General features: G+C 42.6%; 1 protein-coding gene across 1 annotated transcript in view; it reads right to left on the reverse strand.

The window, feature by feature from the left end:
- Positions 1–6,795: 6,795 nt before the first annotated feature.
- Positions 6,796–17,327, reverse strand: part of LOC138798427 (C-type lectin domain family 7 member A-like) — a 468,314-nt gene continuing 457,782 nt past the window's right edge. Inside the window, exons 5-6 of the mRNA XM_069978882.1 lie at positions 7,163–7,265; positions 6,796–7,059 (exon numbers count right to left, since the gene is read on the reverse strand). Coding sequence (XP_069834983.1) covers positions 7,058–7,059; positions 7,163–7,265 — 105 coding nt within the window. The 3' untranslated portion in view covers positions 6,796–7,057. The remainder of the gene's footprint in view (positions 7,060–7,162; positions 7,266–17,327) is intronic.

A 17,327-nucleotide genomic window follows, 5' to 3' on the forward strand; every position in this document is an offset into this window, starting at 1 on the left:
TGGATTAAAAATAGCACCAAGTGCGATGGGAGGGCTTTCGAATGTTTCCCGCGTATTCGCCTCACTACTCGATTGTATTCGAATCTTTCGAATACCGCAATATTTGATCGAATACCATCTCGATCGAATTGTATTTGCTCATCTCTAATAATAAATAATAATAATATTAACCCCTTAGCGACCCATGACGTATCTCATACGTCATGGCGCCGCGGGGGGTGTTCAGAGCGGGGTCCCGCCGGGACCGCGCTCTGAACGGCGCTGATCCCAGCTGACACGTGCAGCCGGGCAGTGCCTCTGTTAGCCGGCGCGGGTCCCGTTGCCGCGCCGGCTAATTAAGCACTTCAATGCAGCTGTCAAACCTGACAGCTGCATTGAAGTGCTTTATGCACAACATCCCTGGTGTCTAGTGGGTCGGATCTCCCCCCCGCGATGCGATCGGAATGACGCTGATCCCGGCTCGGCAATAGATTGCTATGGCCTGCAGCAGGCCATAGTAATCTATGACCGATCTGATGGATCTTTGCTGTGTATATACACAGCATTGATCTCCATGAGAGATCAGTGCTGTCTATATACAAGTCCCCCAGGGGGGCTTCTAGTCCATTAAAAAAAAAAAGTAAAAAAGTGTTTTTATTAATAAAAAATCCCCTCCCCTAATAAAAGTCCAAATCACCCCCCTTTTCCCATTTTATAAATATAAATTAATAAATAAATAAATAAATAAATAAACATATTCATTATCGCCGCGCGCGTAATCGCCCGAACTATTAATTAATCACATTCCTGATCTCGCACGGTAAACGGCGTCAGCGCAAAAAAATTCCAAAGTGCAAAATTGCGCATTTTTGGTCGCATCAAATCCAGAAAAAATGTAATAAAAACTATCAAAAAGTCGTATATGCGTAATCAAGGTACCGGTAGAAAGAACGCATCATGGCGCAAAAACTGACACCTGACACAGCCCCATAGACCAAAGGGTAAAAGCGCTATAAGCCTGGGAATGGAGCGATTTTAAGGAACATATATTTGTTAACAATGGTTTGAATTTTTTACAGGCCATCCGATACAATATAAGTTATACATGTTATATATCATAGTAATCGTAACGACTTGAGGAACATGCATAACAAGTCAGTTTTACCATAGGACGGACGGCGTAAATGCAAAACTCCCCGAAATCAAAACAAATTCGTTTTTTTTTCAATTTGACAGCGCAAATGATTTTTTTCCGGTTTCGCAGCATATGTTATGGAAAAATAATGCCGGTCATTGCAAAGTACAATTGGTTTCGCAAAAAATAAGCGCTCATATACGTCTCTAGGTGAAAAAATGCAAGCGCTATGGACTTTTAAACTTAAAATGGAATAAGCAAAAGCGCAAAAACGAAAATAGACTTTGACCTTAAGGGGTTAATCTCTATAAGAATCCAGCCAAGGGTTTTAAAGCCTACCTACAGTATGAGGAACTCAACTAGACTACATCTGCTAAACATGAAAGTTGTCAGGAGCTTAACTGGTCTAGCTCAGTAGGAGGCTGGGTTTAAAAATCCTTTGATATGGGTCTTTCCCGCATGCACCTACAAGTGGAACCATTAGATATAACTTATGTATAACTCTTGGTCTAATGATGTGCAATGTTGTTACATTTTTGGCAAGACTTTGGCTCATCTACTTTATGCGTTAATAATTTCCTACTGTTTATTGGTGACTACAGAGATATTTTAATGCAGAACTAGTGTTAAAAACCTATACATGGAAATGCAAATGACCATATAATGCCTATTCCAAGTAGCTGCTGACTGCTAAAGTGATAACAGATCTAATAACTGGCAACTTAACCAGAATAAGGCGCCTCTATGTCTATAGGTTGATATAGTGTCTGAAATATCACAGGAAAAAACACATTTCAAGTCAGTTGTGATCTATTGGTAACCACAGCGGCATGTCCACTCTGTGTGCTGCTATGTGAGAAAAGATTGGCACGTCCGCAAAGAGCGGCTCAATAAACTCTTTTTTTCTCCACCTCGATATCTGCAAAGATTATGTACAGGGTTTCCACCCTTCTATTTAGGGACCATGGATGGTGGTGTCTGTTATTTCTGAATTATAATTGAATTGAGTGAAATACTGTACATTAAATTCAATGGAATGACGCCCACCCAGTACACTTAGAGGACATTTATTAAGTCTAGCGTTTTTTGTGCCAGGCCTAAAAATGTCCCCACAGCGCAGAGGCTTTGAGGATTTATGTAGAGGTGCAACGCCTCCACAAAGTGAAACCTAGGCCAGCTCAGATGGTAAATGTGGCGCATACAGAGGCCGCACCCCCTATTCTGCCCCTTCTCTGCCACTCTCGTGCAAGTGGCACAGATGCGAATAAACCAGTGTTTGTAAATATTTTTACGTGCATCGGGCCCATCTGCACCATAAAGTGTCATTTTAGCTTTATAATAAATGCCCCCAGAGTGTATTGAATGAGAGATTGTAAGATAAATGTTCATGACAATTATTCACAGACTTTTTGACTTTTTTTTGCAAACAACAGACGTTATTTTTATCAACCAAAGAAAAAAATTGCAGAACTAATACGTGAATAAAACATATATCTTTATTTAAATCAATAATAAATTACATAATTATCACCATGAGATACACAAAAGTACAAAACTGGAGAGGGGAATAGATGTCAGTGGGGTATATGTGACTAAGGACAAATGATAAATAAACAGTATAAAGGGGAACACCCCGTGTAAGGCACAGCTATATATATAGATTAGATGACCTCCTGTATGTGCAGGGCCACTATACACACTTGTTTCTGCCCTGTGTGTTGGCCCTGCACATACAGGAGGTCACCTAATCTATATATATATCTGTGCCTTACAAAGGGTGTTCCCCTTTAGGCTATGTTCACACTACGTAAGCTTCCGTCCGTAGTGCGCTCCGTGAATATGCGGCCGGAAACTTACGTAGTTAGCGTACAATGCAAAGTATACGATCCCGGCCGCACAGTTCGCACTTCGTACGAATGTACGCCGGGATCGTATACGGCGCCGTAAGAAATGAACCAGACCATTGTTTCCGGCCGGAAGGCTGTAACTTACGCCGGTAGCGTATCGCGCGAATCCGTACGAAGTGGTGATTTCTTCATTTTTCCACTCTTTTATGCCGATCCAAAAGGTTCTGTGGGGTGTCCGGGGCTAGGCGAAGATTTCCAAGTAAAAGACCGCTGTCAGATCGCTTCGTAGGGGGCTCGGGAAGCGTAAGTAGACTACGGCATACGTTCGCATTGCGTACGCATTGCGTACACATTGCGTACGCATCCGGCCGCACATCGAATATTCGCACGCCCGTAGTTTCAGCCGCACATGTACAGCGCCGTATGAAATGCGTACGGATTTGTACGCAGTGTGAACATAGCCTTATACTGTTTATTTATCATTTGTCCTTAGTCACATATACCCCACTGACATCTATTTCCCTCTCCAGTTTTGTACTTCTGTGTATCTCATGGTGATAATTATGTAATTTATTATTGATTTAAATAAAGAAATATGTTTTATTCACGTATTAGTTCTGCAATTTTTTCTTTGGTTGATATTTAATATTTGAATTGCAAACATATTATTTTGTGGCAGACTTTTTTGGGGGGTTTCAGACATTATTTTTAGTCTTTATGGTTTTATCTATCTGGTCGGTTGTTTTGAGCGGTACAGGACATAACAGAAGTGGTCTCAATGGGGGTTGTAATGTTTTATATATAAAATATAACAGAACTGTATTACGATCTCGTCCGGTGGTCAGACCATGTTCTACCATTATGTCGTGCTTCAGGTCATCTATGATGTTTAGTTTTTAATGTTTTTTTTTTTCACTAAAGTGAAACTTCTGTGGTTGGAAACAGTTGCGGTGTGCAGGATGTATACTACTAGAGTACAAGGCACCGACCGCACAACTGCTTTATGACACACAACACCGAGGTTACGCACCACTTCTTACATCTGTGACCTGAACAGCAAAGGAAAAACTATAAAAAGAAATATACATCACCAACACTGCAGGGTGAGACCAAGTCCTGCCTATTAATATGGAAACTGTCCTCCAGCTGCTAATACCTGTTATTATGGCTATTATTGGGTTATTATCACAGTATTAGTACATGTAGTCCTGTTTATTTCATTATTCATGGAGATTTTTGACTTGTATAGGCTAAGTTCACACTTGTTTTTTTTTTTTTAAAGAACGAAAGAACGGATGCTGATTGCAATGGCCTCACCGTCTGTTCTTTACTGCACTGGCAGCATTGCATTGAAGTCAATGCAATGCCGCCTGCTGTGTTCACATATTGTTACTCTAACGCCCAGTTCTTTAATGTGCCTGTCAATTATTTCCAGATGTTCACACAATGCAATGTGCGGTGGCGGCCGTGAATGGCTAATTGATTAGTGGGCACACCCAACGGTGCCCGCAAATCATTTGTGAAAAAAGAATGTTTCTGCAGCCGATACAGAGGTATAAGCTGAAGGAACGGGCTGAGCGCAGCCCAGCGGCCGGATGTACGAGCATAGCCATAGACAGTATGACAAAGAAAAAGTAACTAAAAATAAATATATAGTAACTAAAAAAAAATGTATAAAATGGCATCATCATGAAGTATGGCTATTCAACGGATGACATTGTGTTAAATGACGAAACGTGTTGAAGGGGAATTTTTTTTATTTTTAAAGAGTATTCATTCCTTGTGTGTGACTAAGGGACTAGGCACTGAGTTGACCTCTAGCCTTAAATTATTAGACTGGTCAGATACACACAAAGAGGACTGTGTTCTTAAAGGGGAATTATCAGCAGGTCAGATTAATCTAACCTGCGCCGAGGAGGAAGGAATGTCTCTTACCTTCATGCTTGGCACCATTCCCATGCATTTCGTCGTTAAATCCGCTGCCCGTAAGCCTTTAGGAGCACTGGGGGCGGGACTACCACCTCCCCACTTTCGATCTGTCCTGCACTCCTTTGGCCTGCTCCATTGATAATCATTAGAATGTCATGTTGCAGGAACTACCTGCTTTACATGACGTCACGGAACGGCCAGTCTCATACAATGTGTGAACGAGGCCTAAGAGCGTAATTTAACTGGCAGAGGTAAGAAGCACTGGGTTCAGAGCGATCTTCTACTTAACTCTGTCTCTGTCCCCTACTAATCCCCAACCGAAGAAATAGAACATTGACTGCAGAAGACCGGATTTAATGGCCACAGTGAATGTTTATTAACAAATCAATAGAACAAGGATGATCAAATATTTTCAGTGACTTTTATTGATCTAACAACACGTAAGGATTCTCACACACGTACGCCACTATACCAGTTACTTGCATAAGTACAAAACTCCTTACAATACATTATACTGCCAAGCAAGGACAGAAAAAAATAAGATAAGTTGCCAGGTGTGAGGTGTCTTAAAGGGGTATTCCCATCCCAGCTAATATAGTAAGATTTGTAGGGCTTATAAAGTTAAATATTTTTTCAAATATAATCATTTACCAAACTTGTCTCCTTCTCCTGATATGCTGTTCTTACTCTCCCATTTCTGAATTGCTGACAGCTAAATGTCTAGGTTGCAGACCACCACTCTGCTCTAAAAGCAGCAGCGGTCTGGCTATCAAAGAGTGTAAAATATATACAGGTATAAACTGCCCACAGCAACCAACCACAGCTCAGCTTTCATTTTACCAGAGCTGAAAGCTGATCTGTGATTGGTTGCTGTTGCAGTTTACACCAGTGGATTTTTTGTACCCTTTTGTAAATCTCCCCCATAGGCTATGTTCACACTGCGTACGAATCCGTACGCATTTCGTACGGCGCCGTACATGTGCGGCTGAAACTACGGGCATGCGAATATTCGATGTGCGGGCGGATGCCTACGCATTGCGAACGTACGCCCGTAGTATACTTACGCTTCCTGAGCCCCCTACGAAGCGATCTGACAGCGGTCTTTTACTTGGAAATCTTCGCCTAGCCCCGGACACCCCACAGAACCTTTTGGATCGGCATAGAAGAGTGGAAAAATGAAGAAATCACCACTTCGTATGGAGCCGCGGGATACGCTACCGGCGTAAGTTACAGCCTTCCGGCCGGAAACAATGGTCTGGTTCATTTCTTACGGTGCCGTATACGATCCCGGCGTACATTCGTACAAAGTGTGAACTGTGCGGCCGGGATCGTATACTTTGCATTGTACGCTAACTACGTAAGTTTCCGGCCGCATATTCACGGAGCGCACTACGGCCGGAAGCTTACGTAGTGTGAACCTAGCCATAGTATGTATATATATATATATATAATACAGTGTATATATCTTGCTATACATCCACAATGTAGCTATATATACATGAGCCAGACCACTGCTTTTAGAGCAGAGTGGTGGTCAGTAACCTACACAACGTGCTGCCAACAATGGGAGAGATTGAGCAGCATACCAGGAGGAGACAAGTTTGCTAAATGAGTGTAATTGCAAAAATATTTTACTTGAAGAGACCTACAGGTATAACTATGTTAGTTGAGATTGGAATAAGAAAAAGTGTTTAGAATGTTCTGCCAAATTTATGACTACACCATTTAGAAACATTTGACTCAATCTGCACCATAAAGGCGATGCATTATATAGAACTACTGATAGATTCCCCCAATGTGCCTAAAATGTGACGGTCAGGAAAGGTATTCGTTTACCAACATTTTTTACAGCTGTATTTTCTTCATGTTGTGATTTTGTATGTGTGTTTGAAGAATATAGTATATGTCCACATTTTAGGGAGTACTGCCATTTATATGCTTTATTCCTTCAGTGATTACAATAAGGGATCTATTCTTCTTTTACCTAACAATATGTTATGTGTTATTATTACACAAGAAAATAAACAACACAAAAATAATAATAAGGGTCAGATGCTGACAGATTTCTTTACACATATCCATCTATTATTATTACTGCATTTGGTTGTATAATAATAAGATCTGGTCACTGATCCGCAGCCTCCTGGTGATGGTGTCTCTATCTGGATCCTGAGTGACAAAAGAATAAACCAGAGATGAGCGGTGATCAGGGGAGGAGAGACCCAGGTATCAGATGTATCCACAGTGTGTGCTGGGGTCAGAGGTCACTTACAGGCTGCTGTTATATTGTTCTCCATCCAGCCATCTCCATCAGGGTGAAGTCCTATCCAGTATAGGTCATCTGTCCGCTGGCTGAGACTTCTCTGTATAAACTCCTGGAACATATAAAATATTCATTTTTATTTGTTAATATTTGCTCCAATCATTCAACCACTGAAATGTGACGATTATTAATGATCAAGTCACTTATATTGTTCTCTGACCTGTCATTCTTATGTGCGTCACCCATTCACAAAGTGCTGTACAGTTACTATGGCAGCCGGAGGCCTTTTCTAGGCCTAAAATCCAGCTATAGCAACTCTGTTGAGTGCTGATCTAACTGATCAATGTAATGCAATAGTAGAGCATTGATTGGTATAAGCAATCTAACAATAGTGATGAAAAAGAAGGAAGTTCCGCAGCTCCAGAGATGTTAACATATATCAGTTTTATGACTTAATTGGAAAAGAATTGATAAGGAACTTAGGGTCTGGCAACATCATGCACCCCCTCTATAGGGGCAGTAATACCTGGTTCAGCTACAAACAGAGCCCATACCTGCTGCTCTTTGTCCTTTATTACCAGTAGATCAGATCCTATCATCTTACACTGATCCCGACTCTGCTCCCATCTTCTCTCTGTTACTGAGAAGTAATAACACTGATCTCCATGGAGAAGCCAATCAGGAGGACACAGGTCACAACCTAAGACATAAAATCATTGACTAAAAATTACTTATGTTCGGGCATGTTATTTTGTTGTCATGCTCTGTGTCATGATGTATAATTTTTCTGTTTAATAAAATTTGTTTGGGAAAAAAAAAAAAAAAAAACCTAAGACATAAAATCCACAAGAAATATCTAAACATTGAATTTATTTCAACATATGCAGCAAAGCAATAAAGTTACAATAAAAATATAAGAAGAGTCTGTGGAGCCTCAAAACACAGGACTAGCCAGACATCCCTCTGTCCAGATGTTAGGAGAATTTAGTGAGTTCATTTAAAATAAATGCAGTAATGAGATTAAACTACAACTGTCATATCGACTTAAAAGGGAACTCCATCCTTTTACATGTTGGATGTATTGTGCACTGAACATAATAATGAGACTATTCCATGCAGGAGGACCCCAGGGGGGTGTGAGGAGGTAAGAATAGCATCTTTATTATGCTCTATGAGTGTATGTATATATATATATATATATATATATATATATATATATATATATATATAGCATTTAAATGGCTGGAGTACCCCTTTAAAGAGGATATGTCACCACTCCTTCCCAGTCTGTTTTAGGAAAAACATATAATACCCATGAAGTTACAACTCTGAATAATATTTCCTTATATCTCTGTGATGTGCCAATTCTCTATTATTCTTACTAGAATTGTATGACTGTATAAAAACAGGGTGTTCCAAATTGGGGGCGTGTCCCTACACTGACTGACACTATCCAATCAGAGATGACAATGCCAGACTGTGTAGAGAAATGCCCCTTTAACTGGTAGCACCCAGTTGACTATTTAGTTGCACATTTCTAGTAAGAATAATAGAGGAACAGCCCAACACAGAGCTATAGGGGAAGATGTTCCAGAATTGTTACTTCATGGGCATGGCAGGTATGTGCTAAAACAGACAGCACAGGAATGGTGACAGGTTCTCTTTAAAGGGAAACTGTCAACCCTTTACCCTGCCCAAAGCTGCCTGTAAATGTTCAGAAAACTCTTCACTTATCCAAAATCAGTCTGTGGTAGAAGAATAAATACTAGAGAGGGAGGAGGGAGATGCGGCTGCATGTAGTAAGGGGGCTGACGGTGAATCCTGCCACCATCTCTCTACCTTAGCCTATATGTGACAATGTATGAGGGAGAAATGGGAAGGGAAGCAGTGATCAAAGACATCTCATGGAGAAGATGGGTTTTAATTTTGTAATAGGAACCTGAAGCAAGAACCTGACTAGTAAGTAGACCCTGGGTATATTTTATTATACTTACCTACAGATGTGTTACGGCTGTTCGCACACAACTCTTCTCTTATTGCAGAGCGCTGAGATTCCCAAACCTGATTATACACTGAAAAAAAAAAAGAGTATAGAAATATACTTATTGGGCTGCTTAGAAATAAAGGAAGTGTCTACAGTGTGTACAGCAAGAACCTGACTGGTAAGTATACCCCGGGTGTATGTTATTATAGCCACCTACAGATGTATTACTGCGGTTCATGCACGGCTCATTCCTTATTGCAGAGCGCTGACATTCCCAAACCTGATTATACACTAAAAAATAAAGCGTATACATCTACCTGCTGAGGCTGAATATAGTTACATAGTAATGAAGGAAGCGTCTACACAAGAGCTATTATTATTATTATTATTATTATTATTATTATTATTATTATTATTGTTATGAAAGCTGCAGCAGCCCAGGCATAGAGACCAATGGTGTCTGCTACAATGACCGGGCCACTAATAGTCATACAGTACCTACCAAATGCTTCAATGATGCGGAGGAGAATAATATTGACTCCTAAGGAGACAGTAATGATGGCTCCTCTCCAGGAAGGCGTCCAGATCTTCCGCTTACCTGAGGATTATATATAACAGATAATCATTATAATAACTGTGGTGAATAATACCCTCCTCATAGGGTTCTAATCCCCCACAATACAGGTTTTATTTTTTATATTTATTCAGAGTCTTTCAGTTTTCACTTATTGGTGCCACAGCCATTAGATTACACATAGTTACATGGTGACATAGTTAATACGGTTGAAAAAAGACACATGTCCATCAAGTTTAACCAAGGAGGGGATGGATGCAGGGAAGGGGGATTTACAAGGAGGGGATGGATACAGGGAAGGGGGATGTACAAGGAGGGGATGGATACAGGGAAGGGGGATATACAAGGAGGGGATGGATACAGGGAAGGGGGATGTACAAGGAGGGGATGGATGCAGGGAAGGGGGATATATGCATTTATGTTATGATTATCTGATTGTATCACAGATAACACAACATTACTGTATCCTGTCATTACACTAGATCTGCATTGTCCAGGAACCATGTCCCACTGTTGGGTATCTGTGTATGGTCAGTCAGCACTCAGATATTTTGTATGGGTTACCTATGCTCTCCTAAATTGTTTTTTTTTTTTTTTTAAACTGCACTTTTACTTTTTAGCCACAAGATGCCGCCACTGTGTATTTGTCTATGTATTGAAGTCTATTGGGAATGTTATGCCTGTACTGAATTGTATTATCCTGCCAGGAATTGATTGGCAGCCACGTCATACACTCCTAGCCTAGCAGGGATACCTTCTAGAAAGTTTCCACCAATGGGATGTTGTGTTACCCCAGTTCTCCCCCTTAAAGGAGAACTCTGGCCAAAAACTATTTTTTAATATGTTATTACATAAGCAAAGTTAGACAAATTCCTAATATACACTAATTATGGGAAATGAACATCTAGTGCTTTTTTCTTCAATTTACTAGATCAGGCAGGCTTCAATTTCTCTAAACAAAAAAAAAACAAAACAAAACAAAGGTGCCGTCATGAATCCCCCGTCTATACCTACAGGGTCCAGCAGGGGACGCAGTATATGTAGACATTACATGTAAGGGCCATTCCTGTGCTTTCTGCTCAAAATTCAGCTACTCGCCCGCCAGCTTGAAACCCCAGCTTTGCAGTTCTCAACACAAACATTGGTGGCAGCAGAGACACTTATGTCGCCCCTCACTCTTGCCAGTCAACAAAAATGTATAAATTTATTTTAATGAAGTTATATTACAAAGTAATATGACTTTACTAAAGCAATGTATTAAAAAAAATGGGAAAAAAAATCATTCCTCTCTGGAATATCCCTCTATAGCAAATCATTTTAAAGTTTTCTTACCTGCTGTCTCCATGTGTTTAGCTTTCGGAGTGCAGCTCCTGGGGTGTGTTGGTCACAATGCTGCTCATCCTGTCTATGGTCTCACAGTTACATTATGTTACAGATCAGGAAATGAGAGCAGTGGTCAGTAACCACAGTCCGCCCTTACACAGCAGGGAAGTCTGCAGGCTACAATGATTTATATGGGTTTAAACATTAGAAATCATCAGATTGTCCAAAGAAGAAAAATTGAGGCTGCGTCTGACTCTCCATTTAATAAAGTACAAGATGTAGAAGCTCTTTCTTTATATGCAAACAATCATAAAGTGCAACATTTGCCCCTAGTGGGCAGACCAGGAACTGCAGGGATGGTGGACGCAGCAGGAGAGTGACCAGCACAATATTTTATGCTTTATTAAGTTGTTCCACTAGGTGTCAGTATTATGCTGCTTTTTTATCATCTCATCTTTTTTGTATGATCACTTTATAATTTTATAATCCATGTTTTCTTTTATTTTTCCATTAATGCAGTTTGCCGTGTGGGATAATGATGTGTTACCTTTTTTTTTTTTTTTTTCATTATATTTTGTTAAACTTTTTTAAACTTTTTTTTTTTCTTAGTCTAACAAGTAGACTTTCACATGAAATCTTCTGAATGCTTACATATTACACTCTGCCACTATGGAAGACCAGCGACACCCAGTGATCATGTCGTCAGAATGGTGATTGGGACACAGAAACTCCAGAAAATCCTTATCCAGTATGTTATGGTCACAATTTGACTGTAGCATGTAAGTGGCTAAACTGATGGGATCGGAGACTTCTCTGGTCCTGGCAAGCAGTGTGGGAGCCCAACTGCCATGACCACCCAACAGCGCCCCACAATGGTGTCACAGGGAATCAGGTGGCAGATGGTTCCTGATGTGAAATTACCTAGATGCAGAAGTCACTACTGATCCAGACAACTAAAGGGTTAAACATTCAAGTTTAGAGTTATCTCTGACCGTCACCGCAGACACCACATAATGGAGCTCTGAGCTCACTCTATACATCCACCATTATGTACATGTATGACATGGGGCATTAAGGGGTTAAGGGATGTACTGAATTGAAACAATTTAATAATAAATAATAATGAAATGTAACTTGGTGAGGCCTTCTGTTTCAATGAATCTGTTTCTATAGTATTAACTCTTTTCATTTGAGCTCTTTTTATAAAGCAACTATGTATATTATTAGCTAAGCTCCTATTTATTGCCTTGCTTGTATATTATTTATATTTTTAGTATCTGAATTATATTTATTGGATAACCCTGATCAGGGCCAGGATGGGGCCTATTCCAGAAATGTCTTCTTGAATAAACATTACAACGTATCTGTTGTAGATACAAAATGCTTTTTTTTTTTTTTTCTTTTTACAATTCAGCACATTCAATACATTAACCTGAGGTGCTAGCAAGACTCTTATCAGGCTGCAACTCACATCCCGACCACTGGGTGGCCACGTACAGCAAATACTATACACTGTGATAAATGGTTGTGAACTAATGTTTATTAATAAGCTAGTCATTGTGGGCTATGTTCAACCATAAATAGAGAAGTCCGGCTTCAAGGGGTTAAAAAAAGGCAGGGACACGGGGGGAATTAAGAGAGTATGAACTGTATGGGAAAAAGACTGTGAGGGGAGGGGGACCTGCAGTATACCTGAGTTGGGCCTGTAAGTCTGGGGCTGGGAATTACTGTCACGTCATTGCCGAGAGATGAGATAATATAGTATCAGTGTAATGTATTATATGTACAGTATTTTATTATACCGGTGTTTCTGGCAGGTCTGGAGATGAATTACAACTGCGACACACCTTGCAGCAGTGCCACCAATGGTCACCTGGGTGTACTACATCAGTTAGAATGAAAGTGTAGCAAGGGGTGGGGCTATGCTAATGAGCTCCTCATGAAAAGGCAGTTGTTACCCTGATATATGGTTTCTACACCTGCACCTCACCAACACCAAGAACATCACCGCCATATTGTCACCAACCAGGCAGAAGTATCAGGGAGTTTGCCTCGGGGAACCACAAAGCACCTCATTGACTGCCGCTATTACAAAAGACCTGGCTGCACCAGTGACAAGGTAGTATCAGCTCCATCATCCCTGCAGGTCTGGGTATCAGTCTTCACTATCGTTTCAATCAAAATCCCATCATATTTGAGTTGAGGCGCTGTATACAAGTGGTGCCTTGGATTAGGAGCATAATTCGCTCCGGGACGGCGCTTGTAATCCAAATCTACTCTTATACCAAAGCAAATTTTCCCATAAGAAATCATAGAAATGCAGACAATTGGTTCCACACCCCCCAAATAATGATTTATTATTCTGAATAACATGTAAAACAGATGAAACAAACATTCAGAAACAGCAAAATATGTGATAGTATAAGTTACTGTACAGTAATGGAGAGGATGGGAAACACAAGGGCTGACAGAGACTGCAGGGAGCATGAAGGAATGAGCAGGGCAGATGTGGGCACATACATGCAGCTCTCTCTGTCCGGGGAGAGAGGGGTTACAGCTATGGAGAGATGACCCCCACAGTCCTGTCCTCTGATGTAATCCCAAGCCTGAAGTGGATCTGCTATGATTTGGAAGGTGATAGAGACTTCCTGGGTCAGAGTACAGGGCTGTAGACCCCGCTATGCAGACCCTGCCCCTCCCCCACTCCCCTCCCACCCAGTACAGGGAGCTCTTACACCAAAGCAATGCTCTTACACCAAGTCACAATTTTGAAAAACTGTGAGCTCTTAAACCAAAACGCTCTTAATCCAAGTTACTCTTAAAGCAAGGTAACACTGTATTGTCTACTTCCACAACCACCATCATCATCCCCTCTTCTTCTCTTCATATATCTGCTTTGCTGCAGACCAGACATTAGAGGAAGCTGTGGGCATGTGCCAGGCAGCTGAACTCACCAGACAGCGGCTCATAGCAGTAAGAAAGCAAGATATAAGGGAAGTACTATGTCTTCTATGACAGTGACTCTTAAAGGGGTTGTCCGGCGATAAAAAATTATTCACAGAATAACACACATTACAAAGTTATACAACTTTGTAATGTATGTTATGTCTGTGAATGGCCCCCTTCCCCGTGTTTCCCCCCACCCACGCTAGACCCGGAAGTGTGGTGCATTATACTCACCGCATGTCGTGTCGTCCACGGTCTCCGATCGTCAGCAGTGACGTCTTCTTCGTGAGTCCGGCGGATCTTCCCGAGTGCCGGCCGCCCTCTGCAGCGTCATCCGAAGCTCAGCCGCGATTGGCTGAGCATAACTGTGCTCAGCCAATCGCGGCTGAGCATAACTGTGCTCAGCCAATCGCGGCTGAGCGGCTGATGACGCGGCCACGTCATCAGCTGCTCAGCCGCGATTGGCTGAGCACAGTTATGCTCAGCCAATCGCGGCTGAGCTTCGGATGACGCTGCAGAGGGCGGCCAGCACAGAGGGCGGCCAGTTGCGTTCTTTGTTTGTGTCTTCTGTTATCCGGTCCATGTTTTTCGGTTTCCCTGCACCTTCCTTGCTGTGGCTAACTCACTGATTGTTTCTGTCTGTGTTCTGATTGACAGCTGACCTGGCCAGTTAGCTGTCAGCACCTAGGTTCCTATCCACTATATAATCTAGCCCTAGGCCTCAGTCCACTGCCTGTGAAAGAGCCTAGTAACCCTAGTGTATCTTGAGCTAGCATTCCTCTGTCCTGTTTATCCTGTTTTCCTGACCTCCGGCTTTTGGACTTCGACTATTCTTTTTGGACTCTGATTTTGTACTGTGGTTGCCCGTTTGTTGCCGACTTAGCTTTCCTGACTATTCTCCTTTGTGTTGTTTGTCTTGTCTCGTCCTGTGTCTCACTTGCGTCAGTTTAAGGAACGTCGACAAGTTGGCCGCAGTGTCCCTATTAACTGTCTGAGGCAAGCAGGTAGGGGTAGCTGGGGTGGGTGCGAGTTGCAGTTGTCTTTTGTTTCCCAGTACCCTACCTGACAACGTTCTTCTGGGCCAAAACCTTTCCAGGTTTGGAACCCTGTACCCATCGAGAGCTTAAAATCATTTCCACCTTGTACTCCAACTCACCCTGAATGATGAGCGGAGCAGGTGGAGGCGACGGGGTCACTGGAGGAACATACTTCTTTAATAGAGACTTGTGAAGTACACTGTGGATACATAGAGATACAGGGAGTTTCAATCTGAACGTGACAGGGTTAATGACCTCCAAAATAGTATATGGTCCAATATATTTGGGTGCCAGTTTACCGGATTGTACTTTATTTCTGGTCGAGAGCCAGACCTTATCACCCAGTACATACTGATGGCCAGATATGCGTCTTCTATTAGCATGACGCTAATAGATTCTCCACTCCGGGCAGTTTAACCCGTTAAATGCCCCTGTCAAAGCATGACAGCGGCATCTAACGGGTTCTGGTGGGTCCCGGTCCAGTCCAGTCCCCCGATGTTGTCATGGTAACTCCGGGGGCCTAATGAAGGCCCCCGGGCTTACCATACATATGCCATCCAGTACAGGCCGGACTAGGGGCGCAGCCTAAGGGGAGGCCTGCATGACTGGGCTTTGGTGGGACTGGGAGCAGGTGGCAGGGGTTTGTTAGTGTGATAGAGGGGGTTATTATGGTTAGAGCAGGAGTGGGGAGGGGAGGAGGGATGAGAGGGGTGGGGTAGCCGGGTATAGGGGTTTAGGGATTAGGGGTGGGGGCTAGAGGGTACGGCAGGCAGGGGATTGGGTAATAGTTAGGTTGCTAGGGGTGGGGGAAGGCAGTATATAAGGTAGGAAAAGGGTGGGTGGGGGGGTCATAGCCAGAGAGTAAAGAGGATTGCATCGGCCACAGCAGCCGTTTTATTAACAAAATAATAACATAACATGCAAACAATTTAAACCCGGACCTCCACCCTCTGAGGTCCCCCTCCCCCAACAAGAATCCTTACACCAAGAAGGAGGTCCTCGAAGCCCCAAACAGGCGGTCCCAAATCTAACCCCTACAGACTCACACACAGGTTCTACCTCCAACCGAGACGCACTTGGCTCGGAGGCATGTCACTGAAACCCCTGTGTGCCCTCCAATTCCACTAGCTGCCCCTCCGGGCCGAAGCTCCCCCACCAGACAGCCCTGGTTACCACAAAAAACCGCCATGCCCTCCTAAGTTAGGGAGTCCAGAACCACCCATTGGTTCCCCCCCTTTTTCCAGTGCCAATGTGCCACTCCGACTTCGAGGACCCCCCGCTCAATCCGACGACTGCTGCGAAAAGGACTCACAAAATCCGGCAAAGCAAGAAAAAACCACCTCCCCCATTGCAGCTGCTAACCAACGCTTGCCATGCTCCAACCACAACCCCCCCCCCTCCCCCCTTTCCCCGGCCCCCACCGTACCAGGGAGGGTGGGTGGGAGATTCTCACTCTTTGCTCTCTGGCAGAAAAACTGGCTATGACCCCCCCCACCCCCTTCCTACATATACTGCCTCCCCCCACCCCTAGCAACCTAACTATTACCCAATCCCCTGCCTGCCATACCCTCTAGCCCCCACCCCTAATCCCTAAACCCCTATACCCTGCTATCCCTCCTCCTCTCCCCACTCCTGCTCTAACCATAATAACCCCCTCTATCACACTAACAAACCCCTGCCACCTGCTCCCAGTCCCACCAAAGCCCAGTCATGCAGGCCTCCCCTTAGGCTGCGCCCCTAGTCCGGCCTGTACTTTACTGCAGAAGCAGTGCAGTGTATTGTATAAGGTGATCAAAAGTGTTACACTAGTGTACAGTAATGTACATTAGTGTAAAAGTAAAAAAATGTGCACCAAACACACAAAACACCCCCCAGCCCCCCTCCCCCATAATAAAAATGCATTACATTCCCCATACACAATAAACCATTAGATAAAACAGATCAAAAACACAAATCTTATACATACAGTATTTGGTATCGCTACATCCGTAACAACCCAATCTATAAAACTATATCAATAATTATATCGCACGACACACGCTGTAAAAAAAAATAAATAAATAAAAAAACAGTACCAGAATAGCTGTGTTTTATCAATCTGCTTTAGAAAATACGTCATAAAAGAGATCAAAAAGTCATATACATATAAAACTTGGTATCAATAGAAACTACAGATCTTCCTGCAAAAAATAAGCCAAAAACCAGCTCTGTGGCACAAACGATAAGAACGCTATGGATCTTGCAATGTGGCGACAGTTTTTGTGGGTTTTTGCTAGGAAGATAGTTTCTGTTACGCAAAAGTGGTAAAAG

Source organism: Dendropsophus ebraccatus, chromosome 8 (assembly GCF_027789765.1).
Source record: "Dendropsophus ebraccatus isolate aDenEbr1 chromosome 8, aDenEbr1.pat, whole genome shotgun sequence".
NCBI classification, from domain to species: Eukaryota; Metazoa; Chordata; class Amphibia; order Anura; family Hylidae; genus Dendropsophus; species Dendropsophus ebraccatus.